This window comes from Prionailurus bengalensis, chromosome D2, assembly GCF_016509475.1.
Source record: "Prionailurus bengalensis isolate Pbe53 chromosome D2, Fcat_Pben_1.1_paternal_pri, whole genome shotgun sequence".
NCBI classification, from domain to species: Eukaryota; Metazoa; Chordata; class Mammalia; order Carnivora; family Felidae; genus Prionailurus; species Prionailurus bengalensis.
This window is the reverse complement of record NC_057351.1, coordinates 61675743-61702463: the sequence shown is the minus strand read 5'-3', so window position 1 is coordinate 61702463 and position 26721 is coordinate 61675743. Positions and strand designations below refer to the sequence as shown.

The 26721-nt window shown below is 42.3% G+C and overlaps 1 protein-coding gene across 5 annotated transcripts in view; it reads left to right on the top strand.

Annotated features, from left to right (window-relative positions):
* The first annotated feature begins 4101 nt into the window (after window positions 1-4101).
* The window catches only part of STN1 (STN1 subunit of CST complex), a 46314-nt gene continuing 23694 nt past the window's right edge, over window positions 4102-26721 (top strand). Inside the window, exons 1-6 of one of the 5 annotated variants that reach the window (XM_043597444.1) lie at window positions 4111-4293; window positions 4606-4797; window positions 11160-11255; window positions 17795-17863; window positions 23104-23277; window positions 24014-24128. In XM_043597444.1, the coding sequence (XP_043453379.1) occupies window positions 4665-4797; window positions 11160-11255; window positions 17795-17863; window positions 23104-23277; window positions 24014-24128 (587 nt within the window). In that variant the 5' untranslated portion in view covers window positions 4111-4293; window positions 4606-4664. Of the gene's footprint in view, window positions 4294-4605; window positions 4798-11159; window positions 11256-17794; window positions 17864-23103; window positions 23278-24013; window positions 24129-26721 lie in introns of all 5 variants that reach the window. The other 4 variants (XM_043597441.1, XM_043597442.1, XM_043597445.1 and 1 more) reach the window with 4 other exon arrangements.

Sequence of the window (26721 nt, the reverse complement as noted above, 5' to 3'; positions counted from 1 at the left end):
CACACAGTACTGATTTTCTTCTTGGGTTCTACCCTGGATGTGTTCAACCAGGAAAATGTCACCCGACCTGTCTCTCTCCTCATCTGATAGGTCAACCAGAAGCACCCATCCTTCTGGGTGTCCTACTGGATGTGCTTCCTTGAAGAGAAGCTTCCTCCTATTAAAAAGGTATCTTCTCTTAATTGAATCTTAAAATTTTTTTAATGTTTATTTATTTTTGAGAGAGACAGTGTGGGTGCAGGAGGGGCAGACAGAGAGGGAGACAGAATCTGAAGCAGGCTCCAGGGTCTGAGCTGTGGAGCTTGAACCGACATACCATGAGATCATGACCTCAACAAAAGTTGGATGCTTAACCAACTGAGCCACCTAGGTGCCCCTCTTAATTGAATCTTAAACTCTATGGAAACAACTGTTCATTGCAGTAGAATATGGGCAATGCTATGCTTTGCCAAGGATTCTGTTTTTCAGCTCCTTCAGTGGTCAGGGATGTAATTAAATGCCATCATTCTAATGACACACATTTTCATTCCAGCTGCTTAAAGTTCCTTCTCTGCTAAACAGTTTAGTAATTATCTCTTTGGCCACTACCTGCCTCCCCCAGGAGTGGCCTGCCAGAATGACTTCTACTCCCTCCTTCCATTGTACACAGTCCCTATAAATTAGTAAGAACTCTTGCCATCTTGAGTAAGGTTATGATGTAGCTTTCCTATTTACTTTTGGGAGTGGAATATGGCTATCTTTTCTTCTTTTTTTTTTTTCCTCAAAAGGAATGACCTGTATTTCCCCACAAAATACATTGATCTTTCTTTTTTAAATTCTATTTAAATACGTATTAGACAACATACACTGTAATAATGGTTTCAGGAATAGACTTTAGTGATTCATCACTTACAGATAACACCCAGGGCTCATCCCAACAAGTGTTGTCCTTAATGCCCATCACCCATTTAGCCCATCCCTCCACCCAACACCCCTCCAACAACCCTCAGTTTGTTCTCTGTATTTAAGAGTATCTTTTATCTTATTTTTCCTTCCCATCCCCAATGTTCATTTGTTTTGTTTCTTAAATTCCACATATGAGTGAAATCATATGGTATTTTTTTCTCTCTCAATGATTTATTTCACTTAGCATAATACATTATAGTTCCATCCACGTTATTGCAAATGCCAAGATTTCATTCTTTCGATTGCTGAGTAATATTCCAGTGTGTGTGTGTGTGTGTGTGTGTGTGTGTGTGTGTGTGTGTGTGTATATATATATATATATATATATATATTCTTTATCCATTCAGCTGATGGACATTTGGGCTCTTTCCATAATTTGGCTATTGTTAATAATGCTGCTATAAACATTGGGGTGCATGTGCCCCTTGGAATCAGCTTTTTGTATCCTTTGGATAAATACCTGGTAGTGCATTGCTGGGTCATAGGGTAGCTCTACTTTTAATTTTTTGAGGAACCTCCATACTGTTTTCCAGAGTGGCTGCACCAGTTTGCATTCCCACCAGTGGTGCAAAACGGTTCCTCTTTTTCCAAATCTTCGCCAACATCTGTTGTTTCCTGAGTTGTTAATGTTAGCCATTCTGAAAGGTGTGAGGTGGTATCTCATTGTGGTTTTGATTTGTTTTTCCCTGGTGATGAGTGATGTTGAGCATTTTTTCATGTGTCATTTGGCCATCTGGATGTCTTCTTTGGAAAAGTGCCTATTCATATCTTTTGCCCATTTCTTCACTGGATTATTTGTTCTTTGGATGTTGAATTGGTAAGTTCTTTGTAGATTTTGGATACTGACCCTTATCCGATGTCATTTGCAAATATCTTCTATTCCATCGGTTGCCTTTTAGTTTTGCTGACTGTTTCCTTCACTATGCAGAAGTCTTTTACCTTGATGAGGTCCCGGTAGTTCATTTTTGCTTTTATTTCCCTTGTCTCTAGAGATATTTCTAGTAAGAAGTTGCTGCAGCCAAAGTCAAAGAGGTTGTTGCCTGTTTTCTCCTCTAGGATTTTGATGGTTTCTTGTCTTACATTTAGGTCTTTCATCCATTTTATTTTTGTGTAGTAAGAAAGTGGTCCAGGTTCATTCTTCTGCATGTCACTGTCCAGTTTTCCCAACACCATTTGCTGAAGAGACTGTCTTTTTTCCGTTGGATATTCTTTCCTGCTCTGCTAAGGATTAGTTGGCCATACATTTGTGGGTACATTCATGGGTTCTCTACTCTGTTCCATTGATCTATGTGCCTGTTTTTTGTGCCAGTACCATACCATCTTGATGATTACAGCTTTGTAATATAGCTTGAAGTCTGGAATTGTGATGCCTCCTGCTTTGGTTTTCTTTTTTAACATTACTTTGGCTATTTGGGGTCTTTTATGGTTCCATACAAATTTTAAAATTGGTTGTTCCAGCTTTGTGAAGAATACTGGTGTCATTTTGATAGGGATTGCATTGACTGTGTAGATTGCTTTGGGTAGTGTCAACATTTTAACAATATTTGTTCTTCCAATCCAGAAGCATGGAATGTTTTTCCATTTCTTTGTATTTTCTTCCATTTCTTTCATAAGCTTTCTATAGTTTTCAGCATACAGATCCTTGACTTCTTTGGTTAGGTTTATTCCTATGTATTTTATGGTTTTCAGTGCAGTTGTAAATGGGATTGATTCTTTGATTTCTCTTTCTTCTGCTTCATTATTGGTGTAGAGAAATGCAACTGATTTCTGTATGTTGGTTTTATATCTGAAAGGGCGGGCCTACACCCGTGGACTCCATCTTGTTCTGTGTCCTTCACCTTGATCACACCTCCTCCCCTTGAGTAACCCCCCCCCCCACCTGCGTAACAGGACTCGGACCCTTCCCCAGCCAATCGGCTGAGGCCATAGCCATTACCTCACCAACTGCCCCTAGGCCCCAATAAAACCTTTGTCCTTTTGAAACTCACTCTCTCTCCCTGGTATCTCACCGCTGCGTCGGTGCAGGTAGGGGATTGAGCTCGAGCTAGCTCGCTAGCTCGAATAAAGGCTCTTTTGCTTTTGCATTGGACTCGGCTCCCTGGTGGTCTTTGGGGATCACGAATTCTGGGCATAACAATATCCTGTGACTTGGCTGAATTCATGTATCAGTTCTAGCAGTTTTTTGGTGGAGTCTTTTGGGTTTCCCATATAGAGTATCATGTCCTCTGCAAAGAGTGAAAGTTTGAATTCTTCCTTGCCAATCTGGATGCCCTTTATCTCTTTTCTCACCTTAAATTAGGGCCAATGGGGACAAGCACCATCAAGGTAGCCATGATTTACCAAAATGCCAGTATTTCAAAATTCTTAAGTGTACAACATTCCAGAGTATACACTGAATAAGAGGAAAGAAGACAAAATTTATTGCCATGATCTTGTAAGGCTAGCCTTGGTTAGAGCCAAGACCTCATATTCACTCAAGGTCTCACATTTAGATACTGACATTATCTCCAATGTGAGTAGAGTCCCAATATCGTGTGTGTGTTAGTAGATCACTCACCAAGTGTAAGTAAACATTTAAAATATGCCACAATGTAGTCCCGCTCTCGGTATTGCGTTTTTTATTTGTTCAGGAAAAAACCCCGTGTCCCCCAAACCAGTCCCAACGTCTTGGTGGTCCTGACTCATCGTCCTACCACTAGCGGGAGACGGCTTGAAAGGGAGACTTGGGAGGATGGGGTTCGGACAGCAGGAATTGCAGAGCTAGCTCCCAGGCCTCAGAGATTTGGGCTGCGCGCTCCAGCGGAAGCCCATGGAGACCGCGCGGATGGAGGGACCAGGGCGCTGCCAGAGAGAAACACGCTAGGCAGGCTCGCCACCTGCAGAGAGATTGGGGCGGGGCCCCGTTGGAATGAGGCGGGGCCGCGGTCGGGGCGGGGCGGGGCGGAGCCGTGGCGAAACTCTGGCAGTCGGGAGGGAAGGCTCAGGTGGGGAGAGGTGGGTGGGTGGAAAGCCTGGAGATGTGTCCTGCCCCCGCGCCTGCTAAGAAGACCTGGGCCTGGCGCTTCTGCGCTGGGCGGGGCCTTGGCGCCCGAGGCCTTTGAGCGCCCGGAAGGGCCGGGCCTGCGCGCTCCTCAGGGCAGGGGGCCGGGGGCCAGCGTCGCGACACGGCGGGAGGGGCTTGGAGCGGGTCTGCTTTTCGTTTCCGTTTTCCTCCCTTCCTCAGTGTATCCCCGAACCGGAAGGTGTAGGGGCAGGGCGACGCACAGATCCACCCCTTCTGACCCCCCTGGTGTTTGGCCACGTGGGCGCCCATTCCTCTTGGACCCCGCCCATTAAAGCGGTTTCAGGGTACGCCTGTATGGATATCTCCCCGAAGTGAAAAGTTAGCGTTTAGCCGTTTTGAAGTTGGTACTTCGGGGGAAGGAGAAATACTCCCGTGGGGCAGAGGAGATTCCAGAGAGAGAACCATAATAAACGTACAGGCCCTCACCCAAGGAGCGCCTCTTTCCTCTAGGCCCCTGGCTTGGACAGGCCCCGGACCCCTGGGTTTATTTATCCCTACCGGAGTTCTGGATGCCCGCCTGGGAGCAGCTTCGGGGCCATGCCAATTTCACCCACTTTAAACGCTTTGCATCCTGATTTTTTCTGTCTCCTATCTAGATCGATTCAGTGACGCAGAGCCTTTCAGGGTTGGCTGGAAGCCAAAGCCCAGCCTCCCGATGGAGTCTGAATCCAGCCGATCTGAAGAGGAGACCCCTTCCCTCTTGTGGGGTTTGGATCCTGTGTTTCTAGCCTTTGCAAAACTCTACATCAGGGATATCCTGGACTTGAAGGAGTCCTGCCAGGTACCAGGTATGTGGCTGGTGGGCCTGGAGGATGCCCTGTACTGCACCTGCACCCCAGCCTTCTTCAAAGCTGCAGAATGCTAGGGGCTTAGCGGCTTTCAGGAGAGCCTTGCCTCCTGCAGACTCGGAAAATGACCTAGCGTGGACTCTCAAATTAGTTCATTTCTATGCAAGTTAAAAAGTCTAAATCTCAATTTTATTTCTTAAAATAAATGCTTGGGGAAGTAACCTTTGTACTGAGGAATGTTTTTGTCTGCAGTTGAGATCTCTCATATTATAACAGGCTCAGTAGTTTTTCTTTGGGACAGCTCTTGGTGGAAAGCTCACTGGACCAGGCATCTCTAGGCTTTGTTCTCTTTCTCAACTGTGCCTCTTAACTGGCCTGGGCATGTGACTCACCTGTAAAGGTTAGGTGTCTTCTTTGTAAAAATAGGGATTAACCAGGCCTGACTTTCTTGTGGGGTTTTGTTTTGTTTTCACTTAATCAGAACCAAGTTGTATAGACTCCTTGAGAGGAAAGATGTGATCTGCTTTATACACCTATGTAATTACAGTGCTTAAAACAGTGCCAGGCATGTAGTGGTCCCTCAAAGAAATAGTAATTGGGGCAAAAAAAGTATTAAAAATGTAAAGTTAAAGAAATCACTTTTTTTTTAAAGTGGTAGAATAAAGATAGGTTCTTCATACCTAAAACATAACAAGTATAATTTGAGGTAGATTTAAATAATGCGCTTAGCTGTGCATGGGTCTTCACATGTTTACTGTGTTATATGAGAAGTTTGGTTAAACTCTTTGCTGTTTTGAACAAATAGCAAGCTGTGAGTCAGAAGTAGTCAAGAATCTCAAGTATGTACAGTTCTAATGAGAGGATGTTTTGTGTGTTTCCAGTTCTATGTACAAATATATTTGGATGGCCTTATTTTAAAGCCTTTTGTGCATATTTTTCACCACACCTTGGTTTCCTATTATTGTTGGAGATTGTCTGTTTTTTGTTTTTTGTTTTTCCTTGGAAGGCAGCCGTCCTCCCCCACAGTTGTCCATTTTCCAGAACAGGCCGGTATTCTTCATAGCTCAACTCAGGAAGAAAGCAATTTCACACCAAATGCCAGCCTTGCATTTGAAAGAAAGGTCTTCTGTAGATGCTCAAGGAAATATCAGGGCATGCTAGGGGCTTAACGCTTCTTGTGGCTGAAGGACTTTACGATGTATTAACAACAAACCAAGGAAAACTGATCCTGATGGTCTTTGCTATGTCACTGGTAATACTGTTCCAGATGTGATTTTGTTGCCAGGTGGACTGGGGAAACCCCCCCTCACCACTCCCCCGGGCCCTGTGCCTCCACCCAGTCCTTCCCAGGGATGTTGCCAGAGGCTCTTTGTCTCCTAGCAAGGAAGAATTCAAGGAGAGACCAGACACATGGTTGAGCAGTGCAAGTGGGAAAGTTTATTAAAGTGAGATGTGAGAACAGGCTAACTCAGTGGAGAGGTGTGCCTGGGGTTTTGGGTTTGTGTCTTGTATTGACAGTTGTTAGGGGGTGGAAAATTTATTACTTTGGGAGGGATATTTTTGTGAGCAGGGTTTCATGCCTTTTCTCCCTTACTTGATCAGGGTTTCTGGCCTTCTTTGTCTGGGGTCTGTCTGTTTTGATCCAGCTTCTGGTGGCTTTGGTTTTGGAGTGTTGCCGCGGACCAGTATCTAAATTTCCTGATAGCTGGCCTCCAGGCATCCTGTTAAAAACCGAACTAACTGCCTACTCTTGTTTTTAAAATGAAACTTCATGGTTGAAGCAGACACCAACCATAATTTCACAAGAGTAGTACTCTCTAGATTATACTGTAGGGCCCTAAGGGTGGGAAATTCCCCTAGTCTAGTCTAGGTTTTTACTTCTGTGTTGTTTTTGGTTTGGTTTGAGGATGGGGGTTGTCCATGCCTGAAAGAACCGTGTGATCGGAGAGGGCTGGGATTTCCAGCTGGGTGACATCAGCCCAACCCCTTGGGAAGGGAGAGGGGCTGGAGATTGAGTTGTTGTGTGGCCAAGGATTGAGTCTTGCCTGCATACTGAAACTCGAGTAAAAACTCTGGACACTGAGGCTCAGGTGAATTTTCCTGGTTGGTAATCATACATTGATTTATCGGGAGGGTGATGTGTTCTGTAGATATGGAAGCTTTGTGCTTGGACCTTCCCAGACCTTGTCCTATGCCTCTCTTCATTTAGATAGTCCTGATTTGTACCCTTTACTAAGAAACTACAGTCATAGGTCTAGCACCTTCCTGAGTTGTGTGCCATTCTAGCAGATTATCAAAGCTGAGTGAGTTACAGGAACCCCTAATTTGTAGTGCTTTGGTCAGAAGTGTGGGTGGCCTGAGAACCCCCAAATTTAGGGTCAGTGACTGAAGAAAGAGCAGTCTTGTGGGAGACTGTGACCTTGACTTGAAATTTGACCTTATTCTGCTTATTTGCCATCAGAATTGCCTTGCAAAATGGTTGCAAAATGTCAACTCTGTGAATTTAGGGTTAAACTAATACAAAATGTTAAGAAAAAAATGTTACAAAGTTTGTGGTGGTGGTGGTGGTGTTTATAGGTTTTGGGGTCTTTTTTGCTGCATCTTTTTGTTTATAGCATAAAGAAATTGTCTTTATTATTCTAAATATCCATGTCAGACTTTAATAATGAGATATAGTGAATGTTTAAATCAAAATACAGTACTTATATTATCTAATTCTTGAGGGTCCAATGAAGTGGAAATAGTGTATTCATAAGAATTATACTAAAAATAGCATCTTATCGGGCACCTGGATGGCTCATTCAGTTGAACATCTGATCTTGATTTTAGCTCAGGTCAGGATCCCAGGGTCATGGGATTGAGCCCTGCTGAGCTTAAGATTGTCTCTCGCTCTCTCCTTGTGCCCCGCCCCCCCTTTCTAAAATAAAATAAAAAAATTAATAACAAATAGTATCTTAGGTATTTGAATGCATTCATACATTAATTAAATAACAGCAGTTAGACTAAAAAGAGGTAAGTAAAAAATATTTTTAAAATAGAGAAAACAGACAAATGTCTTGCTGGAGTGGTGGCTGTTTGGGGGTTGGCTACTGTGAAAGCTGAATCAAGCCTGCCTGTGTGATTCCAGATCCCTGAACCCTCCTGGCCTGACCCTCCTCCTTCCTTCAGCCCTGATGATCCAGATGATTCCCCCTGATATGTTTGCGCCTCCTTGGGCTGCATGTGGAACAAAGGCAGCAGGAGCAGAAACACTTGGGGTTGCAGCCTAAACTCCACATAAGCCAGTATCCGTCGTCTTGGTTATTTTCTTTTCTTGGCTTACTGAGCTTTCTTTCGGTCAGCAGAGCTGCCATCCAACTTTTATTGAGCCCTTTTGTCCTAGAAGAGAATCTTGTTTTGATAGAAGGAAGTTCTCTCCCAATTCTTTCCCATGTCTTCCGCCATCTTCTTGTAGGTTGTGCTTCTGATATGTGGCGTTCATGATTCCATACACTCTGGGAAGTGTCTTCTCTGTTTCCAAGCAGCGTGTTTCCTCCTCAGTTGATTTTCTCTGAGTGTTTTGATTCAACCCATGTGTTTTCTTTTAAATTGGTTCTCCATTGTTCTGTGATGCTTTTAAGATGTTTATTGCGTCGATCACTTAAGATTGGAAGGATTGTTTGCACCTTGGAGTGACTAGGTCTGTCCTTGAAGGTGACCATTGTCAGTCTAGGAGATAAAAGTTTAGGGGTCTCTCTTTCCTGTGCTTTCTTGAGAAAGTCTGTTGTGTCCTCAAGTGAAGACCTGTTCAGATTTTTATTGAGTGGCGCAGCATAGTTTGCAACACTGGAGGATTAGCCTCCATCATAGGTGACTTGAAGACTTCCCTGGCTTGTGTCATTAGTCCAGTCTTGTTACCACCTTTTTTGTATGTTTCAGCGTAGGCAGAATACATTTTGGTTAGCTCTTTTCCCACTCTTAAAGTGTGTCAGCTCTTTACTATAAAAACCACCATAGCAGCACATACCAGGGTGTCCAGGGAAACCCACAGAGGCCTGGAACTGTCTCAGGCTTTCAGACATCACCAGTGAAGCACCCCATAGTGGCTCTAGGACCAGCTGGAAAGATATTTCAGGGACAGACAGTGGATCCTCCAATGGGTCCAGAGGTCTCCACAGTTCTGCCTCCTCCTATTTTGTGGTCCTGGGGCCACAACTGACACATGGAATCCTGTGGAGTGTGCTGTCTCTAATGCAAACCAATCCCAGGACAGACCATCTTTGAGCTGGGATAGGGGAAGGCCAGTCACGTTCAGAGAACGGTTCCAACCTGGCTCTGCTCAGGACACAGATAGAAAGTGCTATTACCTGTACAATGCATTTGGGGAAGCAGAAAGTGCTGGCTGCAGCCAGAGAGCAGCCTGGAGTTCAGGCCACTCTAAGCCCCACCTGGCCCATGCAGCAAAGGAGGGCCATACCATAGCTCTTCTCTGCACACAAGCATGTCGGGGCACGGTGTTGGGGTGCGCTCCAGGACAGGACTCCATGCCCATATCCATAGGTGAGGCTCATTCTCCTGATTTAAACTTTCTTCTGCCACAGGAAGTCTGAGCTTGCCTGCGGAGGTCCTGCAGGGCTCTCCCTCCTCTGAACTTGCCCTTTGTGTTTCGTCAGTGCAGGCAGGCAGGGGCAGAGGCCCCAAAGGTCTCACCAAAGGTGGTAACTAAGGGGCCTAGATATCAATCGTAAGAACTCAGAAGTTGATTGGAAGTATCCTGCACTTGAAATGTCGTGGATTTTCTGTGGATCCAGTTTGTCCCCATTCAACCCATGTGTCCCTGGAAGGGGGTGACTCTCTTTGGGAATGACACACTCGGGCTCCTTCCCTTGTGTAGCCTTGCCATTTCAGCTCATGGCCCCCATTTGTTGCCCTGGGCATGGTCTCTAATCCACTAAGTCATCTTGATAAGGATGCTCTGCCAGGGAGAGGGCCTTCTTTTGGCTAAATTTGCCACCATGTTTTCCTTCCAACCACATCTCACCCTTCTAGGATCTCTAGCTGATTGAGGCTTGGAGCCTCCTTGTCCATCCTCTGGGACTCTCCATGAGTGTCTCATCCCCAGCCCCTTTATCCACATGGGAAATGAGAGCCGTCAGTGGAGGCCAGTCTGGAGGTTTTGAAGGGCTTCAGGGTTCGGGCCGTCCTGCTGCCCAGCCCTATAGGTGTGGAGAAGAGAGGCTCTGTCCAGGCTTGGTGGGGAGGGAGGAGGTGGTCAGATGCCTACATTGGTGAATGTTTCTTTGTTTACAATTAATATCTTTATTTTATTTATTTATTTATTTATTTTTAAAAATTTGTTTTTTAGTCTTTATTTTTGAGAGAGAGAGGGAGACACATAATCTGAAGCAAGCTCCAGGCTCTGAGCTGTCAGCACAGAGCCCGATGTGGGGCTTGAACCCACGAACTGCGAGATCATGACCTGAGCTGAAGTCGGACATCTAACTGACTGAGCCACCCCGGCGCCCCTCATATCTTTATTTTAAAAGGAAATGGCCATTTAAATGTTTATAGCCTCTTTCTAAAACTAAAGAATTCAGCCATCATGGTGGGAAAAAGGACAAGCTGGAGGTTTTAGTTTGGATTTTGTTAGCTGTAGGAGAGACATGCACATGCCAGTAGCTTAAGCCAGAATAGGGAGTTAGGTTAGGATGTTGGGGGTGCGCAGACAGGAAGCTCTGCAGGAGCCAGGACAGCTCTGGGACCTTGGGTGGGAATTAGGGACTCACTGCAGCCAGGAGTCCCTCTATAACCCTTCCAGAGTCCACAAAAGGCCTCCAGGTGTTAGCATATGATTTGTCTTCTCAGGTCTCTCCTCTGGCAGGAAGCTGCCCATTGGCATCTGTTCTCTGGTTTTGAAAACAGTTTTAAGAAGAGAAGTTTTTGAATTATAATCTGGCCCCAAAGGCAGCATTTTGTAACCTAATTATCTTCTCTTTAAAAAAGAAAGTGGGGGTGGACGCCTGGGTGGTTCAGTCAGTTAAATGTCAGACTTTGGCTCAGGTCATGATCAAGTAAAAAAGCCAAAGAAGCCTTTCTTGTGATTTCCTCTCTTTTCTTTTATAGCCTCTCCAAATAGATTTGGTCTCATAATATACTGTTTTCATGCCCCTTGTGAGAGGTCCACAAGGATGCACATTTCATTTTCATAAGTGGAAAGAAGATTAACCAGATCTAGTTGGGCAACATTGGTTTTCTCTTTTCTACATTAGTACAGGCTTCAGTAAAGCCAAACTTTCTACTTAGAACCCTTAAGGAAAAGACATTTGAATTTCTTGGGGCTTGCCATTTGTCAAGGGCTGATTTTTTTTTTTTTTTAATTTTAGGAGTATTTTTTTACAATGGGCATCCAATAAAACAGGTGGAGATCTTGGGAACTGTAATTGGAAGAAGAGAAAAGGATACTTTCTACAGCTATGGAGGTAAGAACAATTGTGCCCAACACTGAGTTTATGTGAAAGGACCCCACTTAGTGGAACACTGAATATCAAGCAACCCTAGCCTTTCAGAGCAGCTGGGGACTCTCACAGAGCCCACGCACTTGTCCTTTATTAGGAGCCCCTTGGGGCCACTGACATGGACCAAGTGTAAAGTGACTCAAAAAGTAAGAATGACACTGATGCATACTTTCACGTGACAGCTGATGGGGAGTTTGGAGGTGGAAGAATTGAAATATGACAGTCTAGGATCTCTGGATGATCAAGGTTAGATACCTGATACCTGAGAGCATAGCTATAAATGGCAAAGGATGGTAACAAATGTTTATATTGGTACCTTTAAAAATAAAAAAGGCAAGATTAATGTTAAAATAGACTCTTTAAGAAGATAAGTATAAAAATAATAAGATTTGTATCCAGAACAGTATTTTCTTTAATGTTTTATTTATTTTTTGTAAGAGAGATTGTAAGCAGGGGAGGGGCAGAGGGAGAGTGGGGGGTCAAATGATCTGAAGCAGGCCCTGTGCTGACAGGCTGACAGCAGCAAGCCCGATGTGGGGCTCAAATTCATGAACCTTGAGATCATGACCTGGGCTGAAGCTGGATGCTCAACTGACTGAGCCACCCAGGTGCCCCCAGAACAGTATTTTTAAAAAGTCTCTTGGGGGGCGCCTGGGTGGCGCAGTCGGTTAAGCATCCGACTTCAGCCAGGTCACGATCTCGTGGTCCGTGAGTTCGAGCCCCGCGTCAGGCTCTGGGCTGATGGCTCAGAGCCTGGAGCCTGTTTCCGATTCTGTGTCTCCCTCTCTCTCTGCCCCTCCCCCATTCATGCTCTGTCTCTCTCTGTCCCAAAAATAAATAAACGTTGAAAAAAAAATTAAAAAAAAAAAAAAAGTCTCTTGGGGAGGTGCCTGGCTGGCTCAGTCGATGGAGCATGTGACTCTTGATCTCGGGGTTGTGGGTTCAAGCCCCATGTTGGGCATGGAAATTACTTGAAAATAAATCTTTTCTTAATAAAAGCCTTTTGGTACTCAGGGGTGAATATCTGTTATCATAAAATTTCCCTCCCCTCATGATGATGGAAACCAAATGAAGGATTTCTATAGTTTGGACAGCAGCAATTAGTGTCGTGGGTCTTGATTTTTTTTCATTGAGTTTAATGTAAGCATTTTCATCTGTTGCCTTGTGCAACTCTCAGAGTCTCTGCAGCTAGGAGGCCAACCTAGATATTTAGTGGGAAGCTTAACTTCGGATTCCAAATCTTTGCTGTAATTGGCATTGTTGCTTTCTGGTGTGCTGCCTTGGATTTGTGTTCCTGCTCTCCTTGTGGAGAGACAGAAGGCAGTTGAACAAGTTGACTGCCACCATTTCACTGGCAGTCTGTGTATGATAGCTAATGTACAGGTAACAATATCATTGCCTTTCTTCAACAGGTATTCATTTCTCTGAATGTGACAGTCTCCTGCTTATAAAATAACATGTGAGAGATGAGTTTCCTCATGCCCTCTGCTTTTGCCCAGCATATATATATATTTTTTTTTTCAACTTTTATTTATTTTTGGGACAGAGAGAGACAGAGCATGAACGGGGGAGGGGCAGAGAGAGAGGGAGACACAGAATCGGAAACAGGCTCCAGGCTCTGAGCCATCAGCCCAGAGCCTGACGCAGGGCTCGAACTCACAGACCACGAGATCGTGACCTGGCTGAAGTCGGACGCTTAACCGACTGCGCCACCCAGGCGCCCCATATATATTTTTTAAACTTTAAAATAGATCATCTTGTCAGGCATCCCCATATTGGATCTCTTCTCTCCTTTATTTTACCAAAGGTATTCATTCTGTTTTTCTCCAGACAATTCAACAAATATCCACCAATTTCCTACAGCATACTCAGCTGTGGGCAAGTGCATTTTCTGTAGTATAATAAAGTACTACCTCTCCAAATATCAGTGATGAAATGGTAGTTTCAGTTTACAAAGCATTTTCATGTACATGGTGTTATTCTCCCCCTAATCATTTGAAATAGTAAGGACAGACGTTCTTTCCGTTTTGGAGATGAGAAAAATAAGGTCCAGTCATTTGCTCAAGGTTCCACTGATGGAGATTTATAGATCCAATCTATTTACTGACTCCAGTGAGCCGTGTATCTCCATATAACTCAATTTGATTTTTCTCTCCCCCATCAGCTCACCCTCCCCCCAAAAACCAACTTCATCTGCTTTTTTTGTTTTTGTTTTTGTTTTTGCTGGGTACAACATGCTTTATTGTTAGGATAGGTTGGGCTTCCCAAGCTCCTCCCCTTCTCATGGGGTCTGGGATGGAAACTATGTAGAGGTTGGGAGTTTAAAACAAGATGAAGGTGATATGTTTGACTCTTCCCCAATAAACAGTTTCTTTAGAATGAATGTTACAAGAACAGGACCCATCTGTGGGCTATGGGAAAATGAAAAGCATCTGAGGGTTGAGGTAACTGAGAGTAGAAATGCTTTTGTGACTTTAACTCTTGTGAGGCCTGTTCAAGGGAGAGCTGCACCCTCCCTGCTGTCCTAGGGCCATCTTGGCTTTCGGGCCACCTGCCAGGCAGCCACTCCCTGCTGTACTGGGTCCTGCTCCACCTGACTCACTACAGGCCTGTGCTGGGGGTGTTTCCTGCTGTCGCTGACTCATTCCACTGCTGAAACAAAAGGCCAGCGACCCAGGCGAATGGGGGAGCACGTTGTGCAGCACTGTAAGGGGGCTCCCCTACCAGGGCATTCCAGCAGCCAGACCTTACACTGCCAGGGAGCAGCACCCTCCAGGAGAGGTTACAAACCAGAAGGTCAGAGGGTTTGGTGGCAGTGCCCAGAGCACTTGGCAGTAGTTTAAGTTCAGACCAAGAGTCCTGGAGAGGCTGCAGTCAGTGTGCTCACACATCCTAGAACAAGTGTTCATGTACTAATATTTTTTACACTACATGATAAACCAAGATTTGTCACTGGCCAGAGAAGTAGTGTGCCTAGAGGTGTCAAACAATTTTTTAATTCAGAATTTCCTTATTGATTTTAAGATGATATTCATTATAAAATAAAATTTCAAATTAGACTAAATTTTACTGAAGTACATTAAAGTCATGTAAAACACTATAAATAAGATAAAAACAATGTCAACGTTTGGGTGAACATCCTTCCTAATAGTTTTACATGTTCCTAATATTGGAGAAATATATATATGTCTTATTTCCTTGAGCTGTTATGCATATTTCTCTCTCAGTATTTCTGAAATGAGGCTTACAGTGAGCATGTACGTTCAACGTGGAGTCCCTTTCCTATGCTCCAAAAGAAACTGCTATTATCATTTTAAAGTCTTAAAATAATTTCTGTCAAAGTACACTATTTAACATTTTATGTGAATTAGATTATATATGAGATTTATTGGGGCTCTTGGGTGGCTCAGTTAGTTGTGCGTCTGCGACTCTTGATTTCAGCTTATGTCCTGATCTCAGGGTTTCATGAGTTTGAGCCCCACTTCAGGCTCATGCTGGCTGCACAGAACCTGCTTGGGATTCTCTCTCCCTCTCTGCCCCTCCCCCTATTGTGTTCTGTCTCTCACAAAATAATAAATACACTTAAAAAAATATTATATAAGATTTCTTTGCTAAAATGAGGCATGGATATCTTTTAACAGCAGTGAACATAAATCTTCATTATAACTTTTTACCTCCATATGCTATGCCATTGTAATTCATTAAAAAAAATTTTTTTTTTAATGTTTATTCATTTTTGAGAGAGAGTGCAAGCCGGGGAGAGGCAGAGAGAGAGAAGGAGACACAGATTCCGAAGCAGGCTCCAGGCTCTGAGCTCCCAGCACAGAACCCGACCTGAGCTGCCAGTGCAGAACCCAATGAGGGGCCTGAACCCACAAACTGTGAGATCATGACCTGAGCGAAGTTGGTCGCTCAACTGACTGAGCCACCCAACTTCCAGTATTATAAACAATGTTGCAACAAACAGCCTTATACAAGATGTATAAATCTGGGTACTTACTCTGTTTTTCTCCCCAGCATAAATTTCTAGAAGTAATCACAAAGTCAGAGGATATATACATTTAAAAATTCAACTGGTTTCCTAACTTGCTCTTTAGAAATTTGATATGAATTTACACTTCCACTAACAGAATGTGAGGGTATATCAGTATTTAAAAACAATTTTTTTTAATTTACATCCAAATTAGTTAGCATATAGTGCAACAATGATTTCAGGAGTAGATTCCTTAATGCCCCTTACCCATTTAGCCCATCCCCCCTTCTACAACCCCTCCAGTAACCCTCTGTTTGTTCTCCATATTTAAGAGTCTCTTATGTTTTGTTCCCCTCCCTGTTTTTATATTATTTTTGCTTCCCTTCCCTTATGTTCATCCATTCTGTGTCTTAAAGTCCTCATATGAGCGAAGTCATATGATGTTTGTCTTTCTCTGACTTACTAATTTCGCTTAGCAGCATAATACCTTCTAGTTCCATCCACGTAGTTGCAAATGGCAAGATTTCATTCTTTTTGATTGCCGAGTAATACTCCATAGTATATATATACCACATCTTTATCCACTCGTCCATTGATGGACATTTGGGCTCTTTCCATACTTTGGCTATTGTTGATAGTGCTGCTATAAACATTGGGGTGCATGTGTCTCTTTGAAACAGCAAGGGTATCAGTATTTTTTAATATTTGTTATTCTAGTAATTGAGACATTATGTTTGTTCTTTTTCTGGTAACTAATGAATTTAGTGTACTGACATGTTTATTGGCCATTTTTATATCTTCTGTGAATTGCATGTTCTTTTTTTTTGCCATTTTTTCTCTGGTGGTCTTGTTCTTTATTCATTTGTATGAGCTCCTTATATATTAAGACACTAGCCCTATCATTTGGAAAATTGCTGTACAGTATTAATTATTAGTTGGTCATATATATCAGACCTTTAAAAATGAGCTCTGATTTTCAGGTTTGCTTAAAGAATCCCCCCACCAACTATAAGCACAAAGTTCAAAAGTATTTACCCATATTTTCTTCTCTCATTTTAAGTTCACCTGTTTTACATTTAATAAAATCCATCCAGAATTTATTTTCATGTAAGAAGTATTCTTGGCTTCTGCTTTCAACACAGATTTAAACCAGCAATAAAAAAATTTGCATTATGTTCTATATTACATGGGCTTTTATAACAGCCTTACCGGTGATTTTCTAGAAAATCATTAAGCCCACGGATCTCTTTTCTGAGTTTTTCAGAAATTAGACGAAGAGGAAACACCTGTCATCCCATAGCAAGCATTTCCAGTTTCTCCGCAGTTATAAATTCAAGTGCAGTGGGAATTCTGTGTGTGTGTGTGTGTGTGTGTGTGTGTGTGTGTGTGTGTGTGTGTGTTTCATTAAGGATAAAATAAGCCAAAATTATTTATGTGAACAAGATAGAATTATTTGCCATTATGAAAATAAAACTTTGCCCTTCTGCAATATACTTGGCTTTCCTTACATCCCCTGCAGTGTTAAGGACTGGGCAGAAGTTTGTTCACAAAGAGAAGTCCATGTCAGAATATTTGGGGTGGTCTGTCTTGGTAAATCATAGAGCTCATGAGAGAGCAAATGGTGAGAGAAGAAGACTACCCTCTAAGTGCCTCTCACCACAGACCATGTCAGCGCTGCCTTGTTTCACGGTGGGAGAGCAAGGCCGCTTTTGCATGTTGCATTCATTGAGATTTTTGTACTTAACTTCCTGAGGACCCCATTTTTAGGAGAGGTGTGGTCAAGAATCATCAGTACCCTTGGAGCACCTGAGTGGCTCAGTTGGTTAAGCATCCAACTACGGCTCAGCTCATGATCTCACTGTTCCTGGGTTCAAGCCCTACATCAGGCTATGCACTGTTGGCACAGAGCCTGCTTGGGATTCTGTGTCTCCTTCTCTCTGCCCCTCCCACCGCTTGTGTGCACGTGTTCTCTTTCTCTCTCTCTCTCTTTCTCTCTCCCTCTCTCTCAAAATAAATAAACTTAAAATCATTAATCAGTACCCTTGAGGCAGGGGAAGTAAAGTGTTGACTATATCCTGTTAGGATCATGTTTTACATCAGCATGTGCAGACAAGCAGTTTTAACTCCTTGGCATACTGTGAGAGGTTACTTCTAAAAATAGAAGGAGGGGCACCTGGGTGGCTCAGTCGGTTAAGCGTCCGACTTCGGCTCAGGTGATGATCTTGCTGTTCGTGGGTTCGAGCCCCGCATTGGGCTCTGTGCTGACAGCTCAGAGCCTGGAGCCTGCGTCAGAATCTGTGTCTCCCTCTCACTCTGCCCCTCCCCTGCTCATGCTCTGTCTCTCTCTGTCTCTGAAAAATAAATAAATATTTTAAAAAGTTTTTTTTTTAAGTAGGAGAGTTTTATAAGGGTTTGACCAAGCAGGCTATTGAAAAATGTCATTTTTTGGTATGGCAAAATCCAGTGTCGGTGTACTGATTCACTAGCAGTGCCCAGATCTCTCTTCTACCCTTTTATGCTTCTCTTGCAGTGGATGACAGCACTGGAGTTATAAACTGCATCTGCTGGAAAAAGTCGAACAATACCGAGTCTTCCTCAGGTACTTTTATGTGACACACTGGTTTACTTTTCAGCTAACCAATGGTTTTTACTCAAGGTGGTTCATCACAACAGCTGTAGGGTTAAATTTTCACATTTATCCGCTGGTGAATTCTGTTGATCAGCTCGGAGTGCTGTGCCCGGAGCTCTGGCTACTGTGCAGACTAATATCCTAGAAGAGCTAGTTGTGTTTGTTTCTCCCTTCTCTTTAGTGCTCACTTCCTCCTGAGCCTGCAGGAGTGTGACGTGGCTGCTGGGAATTCCAGCGTTTCATTTTTACCGTGGCAGCTATTATGTGAGTCGAGATGTTTTAGCTTATTTGCCAGTCAGGTCAGAACCCCCTTGTTCCAGGCATATCCCTTAACCAAAGAAGGTTTTGAAGACTTTTCCTCGTACATGATTGCCACTAACTCTGTGCTGCCATGATCCAGATTTTCTGAAATCTCAAATATACCAGGAATTCTAACGTTGATGAGAAGGTAAGATAGAATTCCTTTGAAGTTAGCTCAATTATATAAACTGAAAAGAAACTTTAAAATCATATATTGAACACATTGACTGTAACTGAAATACCATTTGTAATTCCTTGAGTATATTTTAATAGTTCTTACTTGTTTTTTAAGTTAAGTTTATAATATCAAAAAATGGTAGGCAGAACTGATGATCATTTTTGGTTCTAGAGGAGCTACAGAAACTGGGACCTTGTTTTTCTGTTTTATAACATACACGGCATGGTGCCGTATACAGTGGGGTTATCACTAAACAGTGCCTGCTATAACATCTAACTTCTGGCATCTGTCTCCTTCAGTGATGCGTGGTGCCTTTCCTCTTTGCCGTCACCTGTCCGAATCTCAGCTTCCTAGTTTGACTGTCCCAACCAGTGGAATGCTCCTTTGCTTAACTTTCTGACATATTTACGTTTGGAATATGGCCATCAGTTTCATATAACTTCAGTATTCCATTTCCTAATTTGGGAACATCTTAACCATTGGCACTAATTTGCTTAGGAAGCTTTGTAGATATGGGGCACCTGGGTGGCTCAGTTGGTTGAGTGTCTGGCTTTGGCTCAAGTCATGATCTCACGGTTTGTGGGTTCAAGCCCCACATCAGACTCCCTGCTGTCAATGCAGAGCCCACTTTGGATCCTCTGTCCACCCCCCTCTCTGCCCTTCCCCTGCTCGTGCTCTCTGTCTCTCAAAGATAAATAAAAACATTCCAAAAAAAAAAAAAAGAGGAAGCTTTGTAGATAAAAGTTAAAAGAGACAACAGGTTTTTATGCAGCTGCCTCACAGGCAAGAAGTAAACCTATAAGACAATCAGATATTTGAATTTGCATATATGTCTAGGGTATTAAAATCACTTGCGGATTTATGGTTTTTGTGTTGTCAGAATCTCGTTTCAGACTATGGAGCGGCAGACTTTTTCTGTACAGAGTCAGCTAGTAAATGTTTTCTGCTTTGTGGGCCATGTGCTTTGAACCTCAACTATTCAATACTGCCATTGTAACTCAGAAGCAGCCATACACAGTACATAGGTGAATGGGCATGGTTGGGTTCCAATAAAAGTTTATTTACAGAAACAAGTTGTGGGTGGATTTTGCCCATGGCTTGTAGCTTGTAGACTCCTGTTTTGGACATTGTTTTAATTTTCAAAATCAACTCTTTTTTTTAAAGAATGATACAGGAATATTATATAACTCCTATATAGTAATTTTTTAAGATAGAATGGCTACTGAGTGAGATTTTTAAAATATTTCTAAGTAGATGAATAGATGAACAGTCACAGCAGGTAGCCTTAATTGGAAATTTCTTTGAGGATAAAAACAAGAAGGTATGAGTACAAGGAAAAAAACCTGGAAATTATTCTCGTCGCGTTATATATGAAGAGATATTTTTCAGTTGTTCTGGACTAGCCCCTTCTCTCCTTTTCATTTAATTGCCCTCAGTTTAAAAGCTTTCGCCTGGAAAGTGGCCAATGAAGACTAATTTTTTTAAACAAAATTTAGCCTGTGTCAAAATCGTGTTTCAGCCTGTTAAGGTATATAAGAATATGATATTAACTCCTATGAATGTCCTGTTGAGTGCACCATTTGGACTTAACTTTGGAGATAAGTTAAGAAAGCTTGGCCTTGATACTAGAATTTTAGAGGGGGTTTATCTTCCAGGATGGAATAGGCTTTTTAAAATGAAATTCTGTCAGGCTCCAGCCGTCTCATTACATTCACTAAATTACAGAGCGTGAGCCCTTTCAGAAATTCGGCTCACCATTGAAATGAACGCTGGGCCTCATTCTCAGACCAGCCGTTAGTCTGATTATTTCAGCAGTGCTGCATGAAGCATTTGTTATCAAGTGTTTTAAATTCAGTCGAAGTAGAAGAGGGCTTGAGAAATAGGAACACAGATGGAATAACCTTTTAAAAAGTAATACTTGGGGTATTTTCTGAAGAAACCCAGTAAGCTAAGTAACATTAATGCTGATTGCGTCTAGATTCCTAGGTATTGGTTACTGGATACACAAAGTGCTCTGTGCTCTAGAGGTTGCCCTTTCCCTTGGTAGAGTCGATGTGCTACAAGAAAAGTAATGCCTTTGCTCTTTACAAAGCCACAGTTCTCTAAGTTGTATTAGATTAAAAAGCAGAAAATGTGATCACCAGGCTAAAAGAGAGATTTGTTCACTCATTATAGGACCGCTAATATATGACAGAGCTAAAATAAGACAACAGCAGGAAAGACATCAGCATTTAGCAAATGTTATTGGTTCAGATAGAGGAAAGTATTTTCAAAAGCGGTAACTGCGACCCCTGTCTTTCAGCTTACATGGCATAAGGAGATGAAGTTATATATTTATTGCGTGAACATGGGGGTATATATGTTAAGCTCTCCTAAGTCCGTAGCTGTTAAAGCACCAAACACTATCATCAGTGACAATGGGATAGGCTAAAGATCTTTTCACACCTTTATGTAGGAAAATAAAGTCAAATAAGCATAGAAAAGCAGTGGAATGCCGAGGGGTGGATATAATCAGCACACTGATAAAGCTTCCCCCCCAGTTTTTCAGAAGTTAACACAAAGTATACAAAAGACATGAATAATATATTGAATGTATAAGATGATTTCTGTACATAAAGAAATACAGAGAGTAGATCATCTTATATATATACATATAGATATACATACATACATATACATCTTATATATATACATATATATATAAATATATATATATATAGTATATATATATAAAATAGCCTGTCTGGCAGTTTATTTTTATTTTTTATTTTTTAAATTTTATTTATTTATTTATTTATTTTTAAATATATGAAATTTATTGCCAAATTGGTTTCCATATAACACCCAGTGCTCATCCCAAAAAGTCTCGCAGTTTAAAAGCAAAATGAAATATCATGGAACCACGTATTTTTTTAAGGTACTAAACGTCCAAACAAGTGAAGCCAGAATAGGAGCTACAAATGTGCTTGCGTGCTGGTGACACCTTGTAAAAAGAGAATGGTTTGTTTTTTTCTGGCAAACATTCTGACCATATGTAATGAACTTAAACCTGTTTTTACTTTCCTATCCAGTAATTCCCAATAAGACGCCAAAGAAAACAATATAATTTTGTCTAGAGGGCTTAATTGTTCATTTTTACAAATAGTTGACATTTATAGAATATTTCCTGTGGATCTGAAATTGTGCTAAGCTCATGATGGAAGGGTTAACTTAGATCATATATAACAACTCTGTATATGAGGTGGACTCCATTGTTATCCCCATTTCATAGTTGAGGAAACTGAGGCACAGTGAGGTTAAGCAGCCTGCCCAAGGTCCCACAGCTAGTTAAGAAATGAACTGAGATTTCAGCCAGGTCTGTCTGACTCCATTACCCAAGTGTTGACCTCTAGGTCCCATCCAGTGCTAGCGATAAAAAAAACAAAATAAAAAATTATACAAGGGAAGGGAGAATGAAATATTTAATGAGACTAAACGAACTGTGGCATATTAACATGACAGAATGCTTGATTATAATTTAAAATGCTAGAGTTGTGTGGATTCACCGATATGTGTGAATTTAAACTTATGCCAGGCAGAAAATGAGAACACAGAATTGTTCACACACACTAGCTGTAACTGGGAAATGTGAGTATACTTAGGAGAAGGCAGCAGAGAATAAAGAATAGCAGGAAGGCACTAGAGTCAGAGACTCCTGGAGTTAAAACTCCAGCTTGGTTGCTAACTAGTTGTTTTACTTTGGGCAAGTTGCTTGACCTCTGTGGCTCTGTTTCCTCATCTATAAAATGGGGCTAATAATAAATAGGTATAGTTGTGAGGATTAGATGTGCTAATCCATTGTAAATTCCTTAGAATAGCACCTACAGTACCCAAATATTCATGGCTATGCTTATTATTTAACTCTTACAATTTGAAATTAAACTTAAGTGATAGAAAGTATTTAGAATTGAATGTGCATTGGGTTCTTTTCACCATGCAGTTGTATGAGAGAGAGAGAGAGAGAGAGAGAGAGAGAGAGAGATATTACCCCAGTTACCCAACAAAGATGAGAGGTAAGAGTGAGAGTTTGGGGTGTTGAGCACCTAGGTGGGAAATCAGCCTGAGGCACATTTGCCTTCCCCATAAACAGAACTGCAAATGAAGACTCATGGGCCCTATTCCTTCTATGCCAGACTTGTCTTCCTGCACGCACACTTTAAATTTTTTTTTGATGTTTATTTTTGAGGGGGCGGGGAGGGGCAGAGAGAAGAAGGAGAGACAGAATCCAAAGAAGACTCCAAGCTCCAAACTGTCAGCACAGAGCCCGACACATGGCTCAAATTCCCAAAGGCAAGATCATGACCTGAGCCGAAGTCAGATGCTTCGGCTGAGGCACCCCAGCCTTAGAGCTGTTGCCACCAAGCCCGGCTGAACTCATACAGAATTCAGCTCAGGACCATGTAGAGCCCTTTGACTGCACTGGCGATGCGGGGGTAGGAGTGAGAATGGAGCCACGCCAGTACTCACTCACTTGGATTTATCAGGCCTTCTAGACTCCCTTCCTTCCACCCTACTTCTGAATAATTACAACTTATGCCTTCTATTCAGCAGAGGACTTCAGAAGGTTACATAGATTTTGTGCGGTAGAGCAACTAATCAGAAATAGAATGAATAGATATGTTGGTCTTTCCCCAAAACTACCTCACAAATGTGGTGGAGTGATTGTGTTATGCATTTGTCTCTTTTCTTCTAGCCCTATTAACGACAGGTGGTCCAACTATAGGGGAGCTGAACTTAACCTCACAGCTTAAGAAGCTGCAAGAGACCATTGAGCAGAGAACAAAGATAGAAATTGGGGACATTATCCAAATCAGAGGTTATATCCACACATACAGAGAAGAACGAGAAATTCGTGTCACTACTTATTGTAAGCTCAAGTAATTTCTGCCACATTGGTTGTTATTCTGGGTGTGTGTCCAGTAAACTGTGGGTTAGCTACTAAACTCTGGATTAGCTAAAAGTCAAACTCCTAAAAAGTTCAGATTAAAAAATGTAACTCTGAGAAATTATATTTCATAACATGCTTTCTTTACAAAAGCAGCATTTCTTTATTTTGAAGAGAGGTAACTACAAATTGGGGAAGAAAATAAATGATTTATTATATATGTCTGGCAAATTTATTTGGGTAACATAATAAAGTACTTTGAAGTTCTAAGTGTCAATCCATTTAGGGCAGAGTGTTCATATTCCTTAAAATGATGGAGATTTCTGAAACACCATTGAGTCCATTAACTTTGAAGGAAAACAGCTGATGAGAAATATGATCGTCCCACATCCTCTAAGTGATACCCTTTGTAGTGCTCTGGTTGATTTTGGTTTGGAAATCCCAAGGCTAGCCCCTGTTGTCTGCCATTGAAACAGATGAGTGAAAAAGCAAACATACTTTCCCTGGTTCTAGTCTGCTCCTGGCCAAGCCTGGGATGCTAAGTGCATTGCATGTCCTCTTGAAGGATAAGGAGGAATCGTTTAGTGCATCTAGAATGTATGCTCCCTGGGCACACATAGGGAGGGAGATCCCCTGGGCACCTAGCAACAATTTGGACATGGGAAAGACCTGATCTCATTATAATTTCTCTGGCATATTTTCCCCCATGGCTTGTTAGATAAAGTGGATGATCCAGTGTGCAACATACAAATTGCAAGGATGCTTGAGCTGCCCAGTATCTACAGGAAAGTTTATGACCAGCCTTTCCAGAGCCCAGCCCTAGAGCAAGAAAGGTAAGCTGTGGCCTTTCACTGCTAGAGATGTGACAATGGCAATAAGGCCAAGCAGTGGGATCCCAGATGCTGGGGTGGGTCTGGGTTCAAATCCTGAACCATCTGCTTACTCACTGAGGGTCTCTGGGCAAGTCTGCTTACTCGCTATATGCCTTAATTTTCGTATCTGCAAAGTGAAGATAATAATAGTACACATATTCTAAGGTGGTTGTGAGAAAATGTACGTGTAATCAGAGTCCCAGAAGGAGGACAGGGAGCAGAGAAAATGTATTTGAAGAAATAACTGATGAGGTTTTTCCAAGTATGCAGAAAACTGTAAAGCTTAATGAGCGCCAAGGTAGGAAACCTAAAGAGAGCTGCAATGAAACATCACAATCCGAACACTACACTGTGGGGGCGCCTGGGTGGCTCAGTCGGTTGAGTGTCCGACTTCAGCTCCGGTCATGATCTCACGGTTCGTGAGTTCGAGCCCCGTGTCAGGCTCTATGCTGACAGCTCGGAGCCTGGAGCATGCTTCAGATTCTCTGTCTCCCCCTCGCTCTGCCCCTCCCCCACTCACATTCTGTCTCTCTTTCTCTCAAAAGTAAACATTAAAAAAATTTTTTTAAAAAGAATACTGTGGCACATTATAACAAAAAACTATAAAAAAATGAAACCCATCATTCCCAACCAGGGATGATTTTACTCTTTTGTGCAGGGGTGAAAAAGAGCCAGGAGGAGCAAGGATATATTCATACCCATTAGTGTGTGCATCCAAGAACCCTGAGGGGAGCCAGAAAACTAGGAACAGTGGCCGCCTAAGGGTGGGAACTGAAACAGGATAAAAAGAAGACTTTCACTGTGTACCCTTTAATTTTTTTCATGTGTATATATTACATTTAAAAAACCCTTACATAAAAAAAAAACAAAAAAAAAACCTGGGCACCTTAGTGGCTCAGTTGGTTAAATGTCCGTCTGACTCTTGGTTTCAGCTCTGGTTGTGATCTAATGGTTCATGAATTCGAGTCTCGTGTCAGGCTCTGCATTGAGCATAGAGCCTGCTTGGGATTCTCTCTCTCTCTCTCTCTCTCTCTCTCTCTCTCTCTCTCCCCCCTCTCTCTCCCTCTCCCTCTCCCTCCCTCCCCCTCCCCCTTCCTCTCTCTTGCCCCACCCTCACTTGTGATCTCTCTCTCTCAAAATAAATAAATAAAACTTAAAAAAAAAAGCAACCCAAACTGCAGACCCGTAAAAAGTAAAAAGTGAAAGTTTCCTCATTTTCCCGTCTGCCGCAGTACCATCGTCCGGAGGTTACCGCTGTGCATAGGTTGATGTGTATCCTTTTAAACTTTCTTCTTATGTGCATATACAAGCATGAATATTCACTCATATATTTTATGGGTTCTCATTTGTTTTTTTATAAAAATGGGACTGTACCTATATTATATATGCTATTTGGCAGATTGACATTTTTTTTCCAAAATCTCATGAATATCATAGTTCCTGTAGTCCTGCCTGATCCTTTTATTTTTTTTTTATTTATTTATTTAAAAAAAAATTTTTTTTTCAACGTTTATTTATTTTTGGGACAGAGAGAGACAGAGCACGAACGGGGGAGGGGCAGAGAGAGAGGGAGACACAGAATCGGAAACAGGCTCTAGGCTCTGAGCCATCAGCCCAGAGCCTGATGCGGGGCTCGAACTCACGGACCGCGAGATCGTGACCTGGCTGAAGTCGGACGCTTAACGGGGCTCGAACTCACGGACCGCGAGATCGTGACCTGGCTGAAGTCGGACGCTTAACCGACTGCGCCACCCAGGCGCCCCTGCCTGATCCTTTTAAACAACCACACAGTGCTCACTGCATGAATTGCCCTTTATGTCAAAACCAAGCATTATTATTGAATAGACCAATTACCAGTAACAAATTTGAATCAGTAATCAAAAACTCCCAACAAACAGAAGTGTATGACCAGATGGATTCACAGGTGAATTCTACCAAACATTTAAGAAAGCGTTAATACCTGTTCTCCTCAAACTATGCCAGAGAACAGAAGAGGAAGGAAAGCTTCCAAATATATCCTATGAGGCCAGCATTACTCTGACACCAAAACCAGACACACTACAAAAAACTACTGGCCTATAGCTGTGATCAACATACATACAACAATCCTCAACAAAATATTAGCAAACTCGGGGCGCTTGAATGGTTCAGTCAATTAAGCAAGCATCCGATTCTTGATTTTGGCTCAGGTCATGATCTCATGGTTTATGAGTTCAAGCCCCACATTGGGCTCCACACTGACAGTGCAGAGCCTGCTTGAGATTCTCTCTCTCCCTCTCTCTCTGCCCCTTACCTGCTTGCTTGCTCTCTCTCTCAAAAATAAATAAATGAACTTAAAAAAAACTAACAAACTGCACTTAACAGTACATTAAAAGGATCATTCGACCATGATCATGTGGGATTTATTCTGGGAATGCAAGGATAGTTTAATATTCACAAGTCAATCAACATGACACATCAACAAAGGATAAAAATCACATAATCATCTCAGTAGATGTAGAAAAAGCATTTGGCAAAATTCAACGTCCATTCATGATAAAAACTCTCAACAACA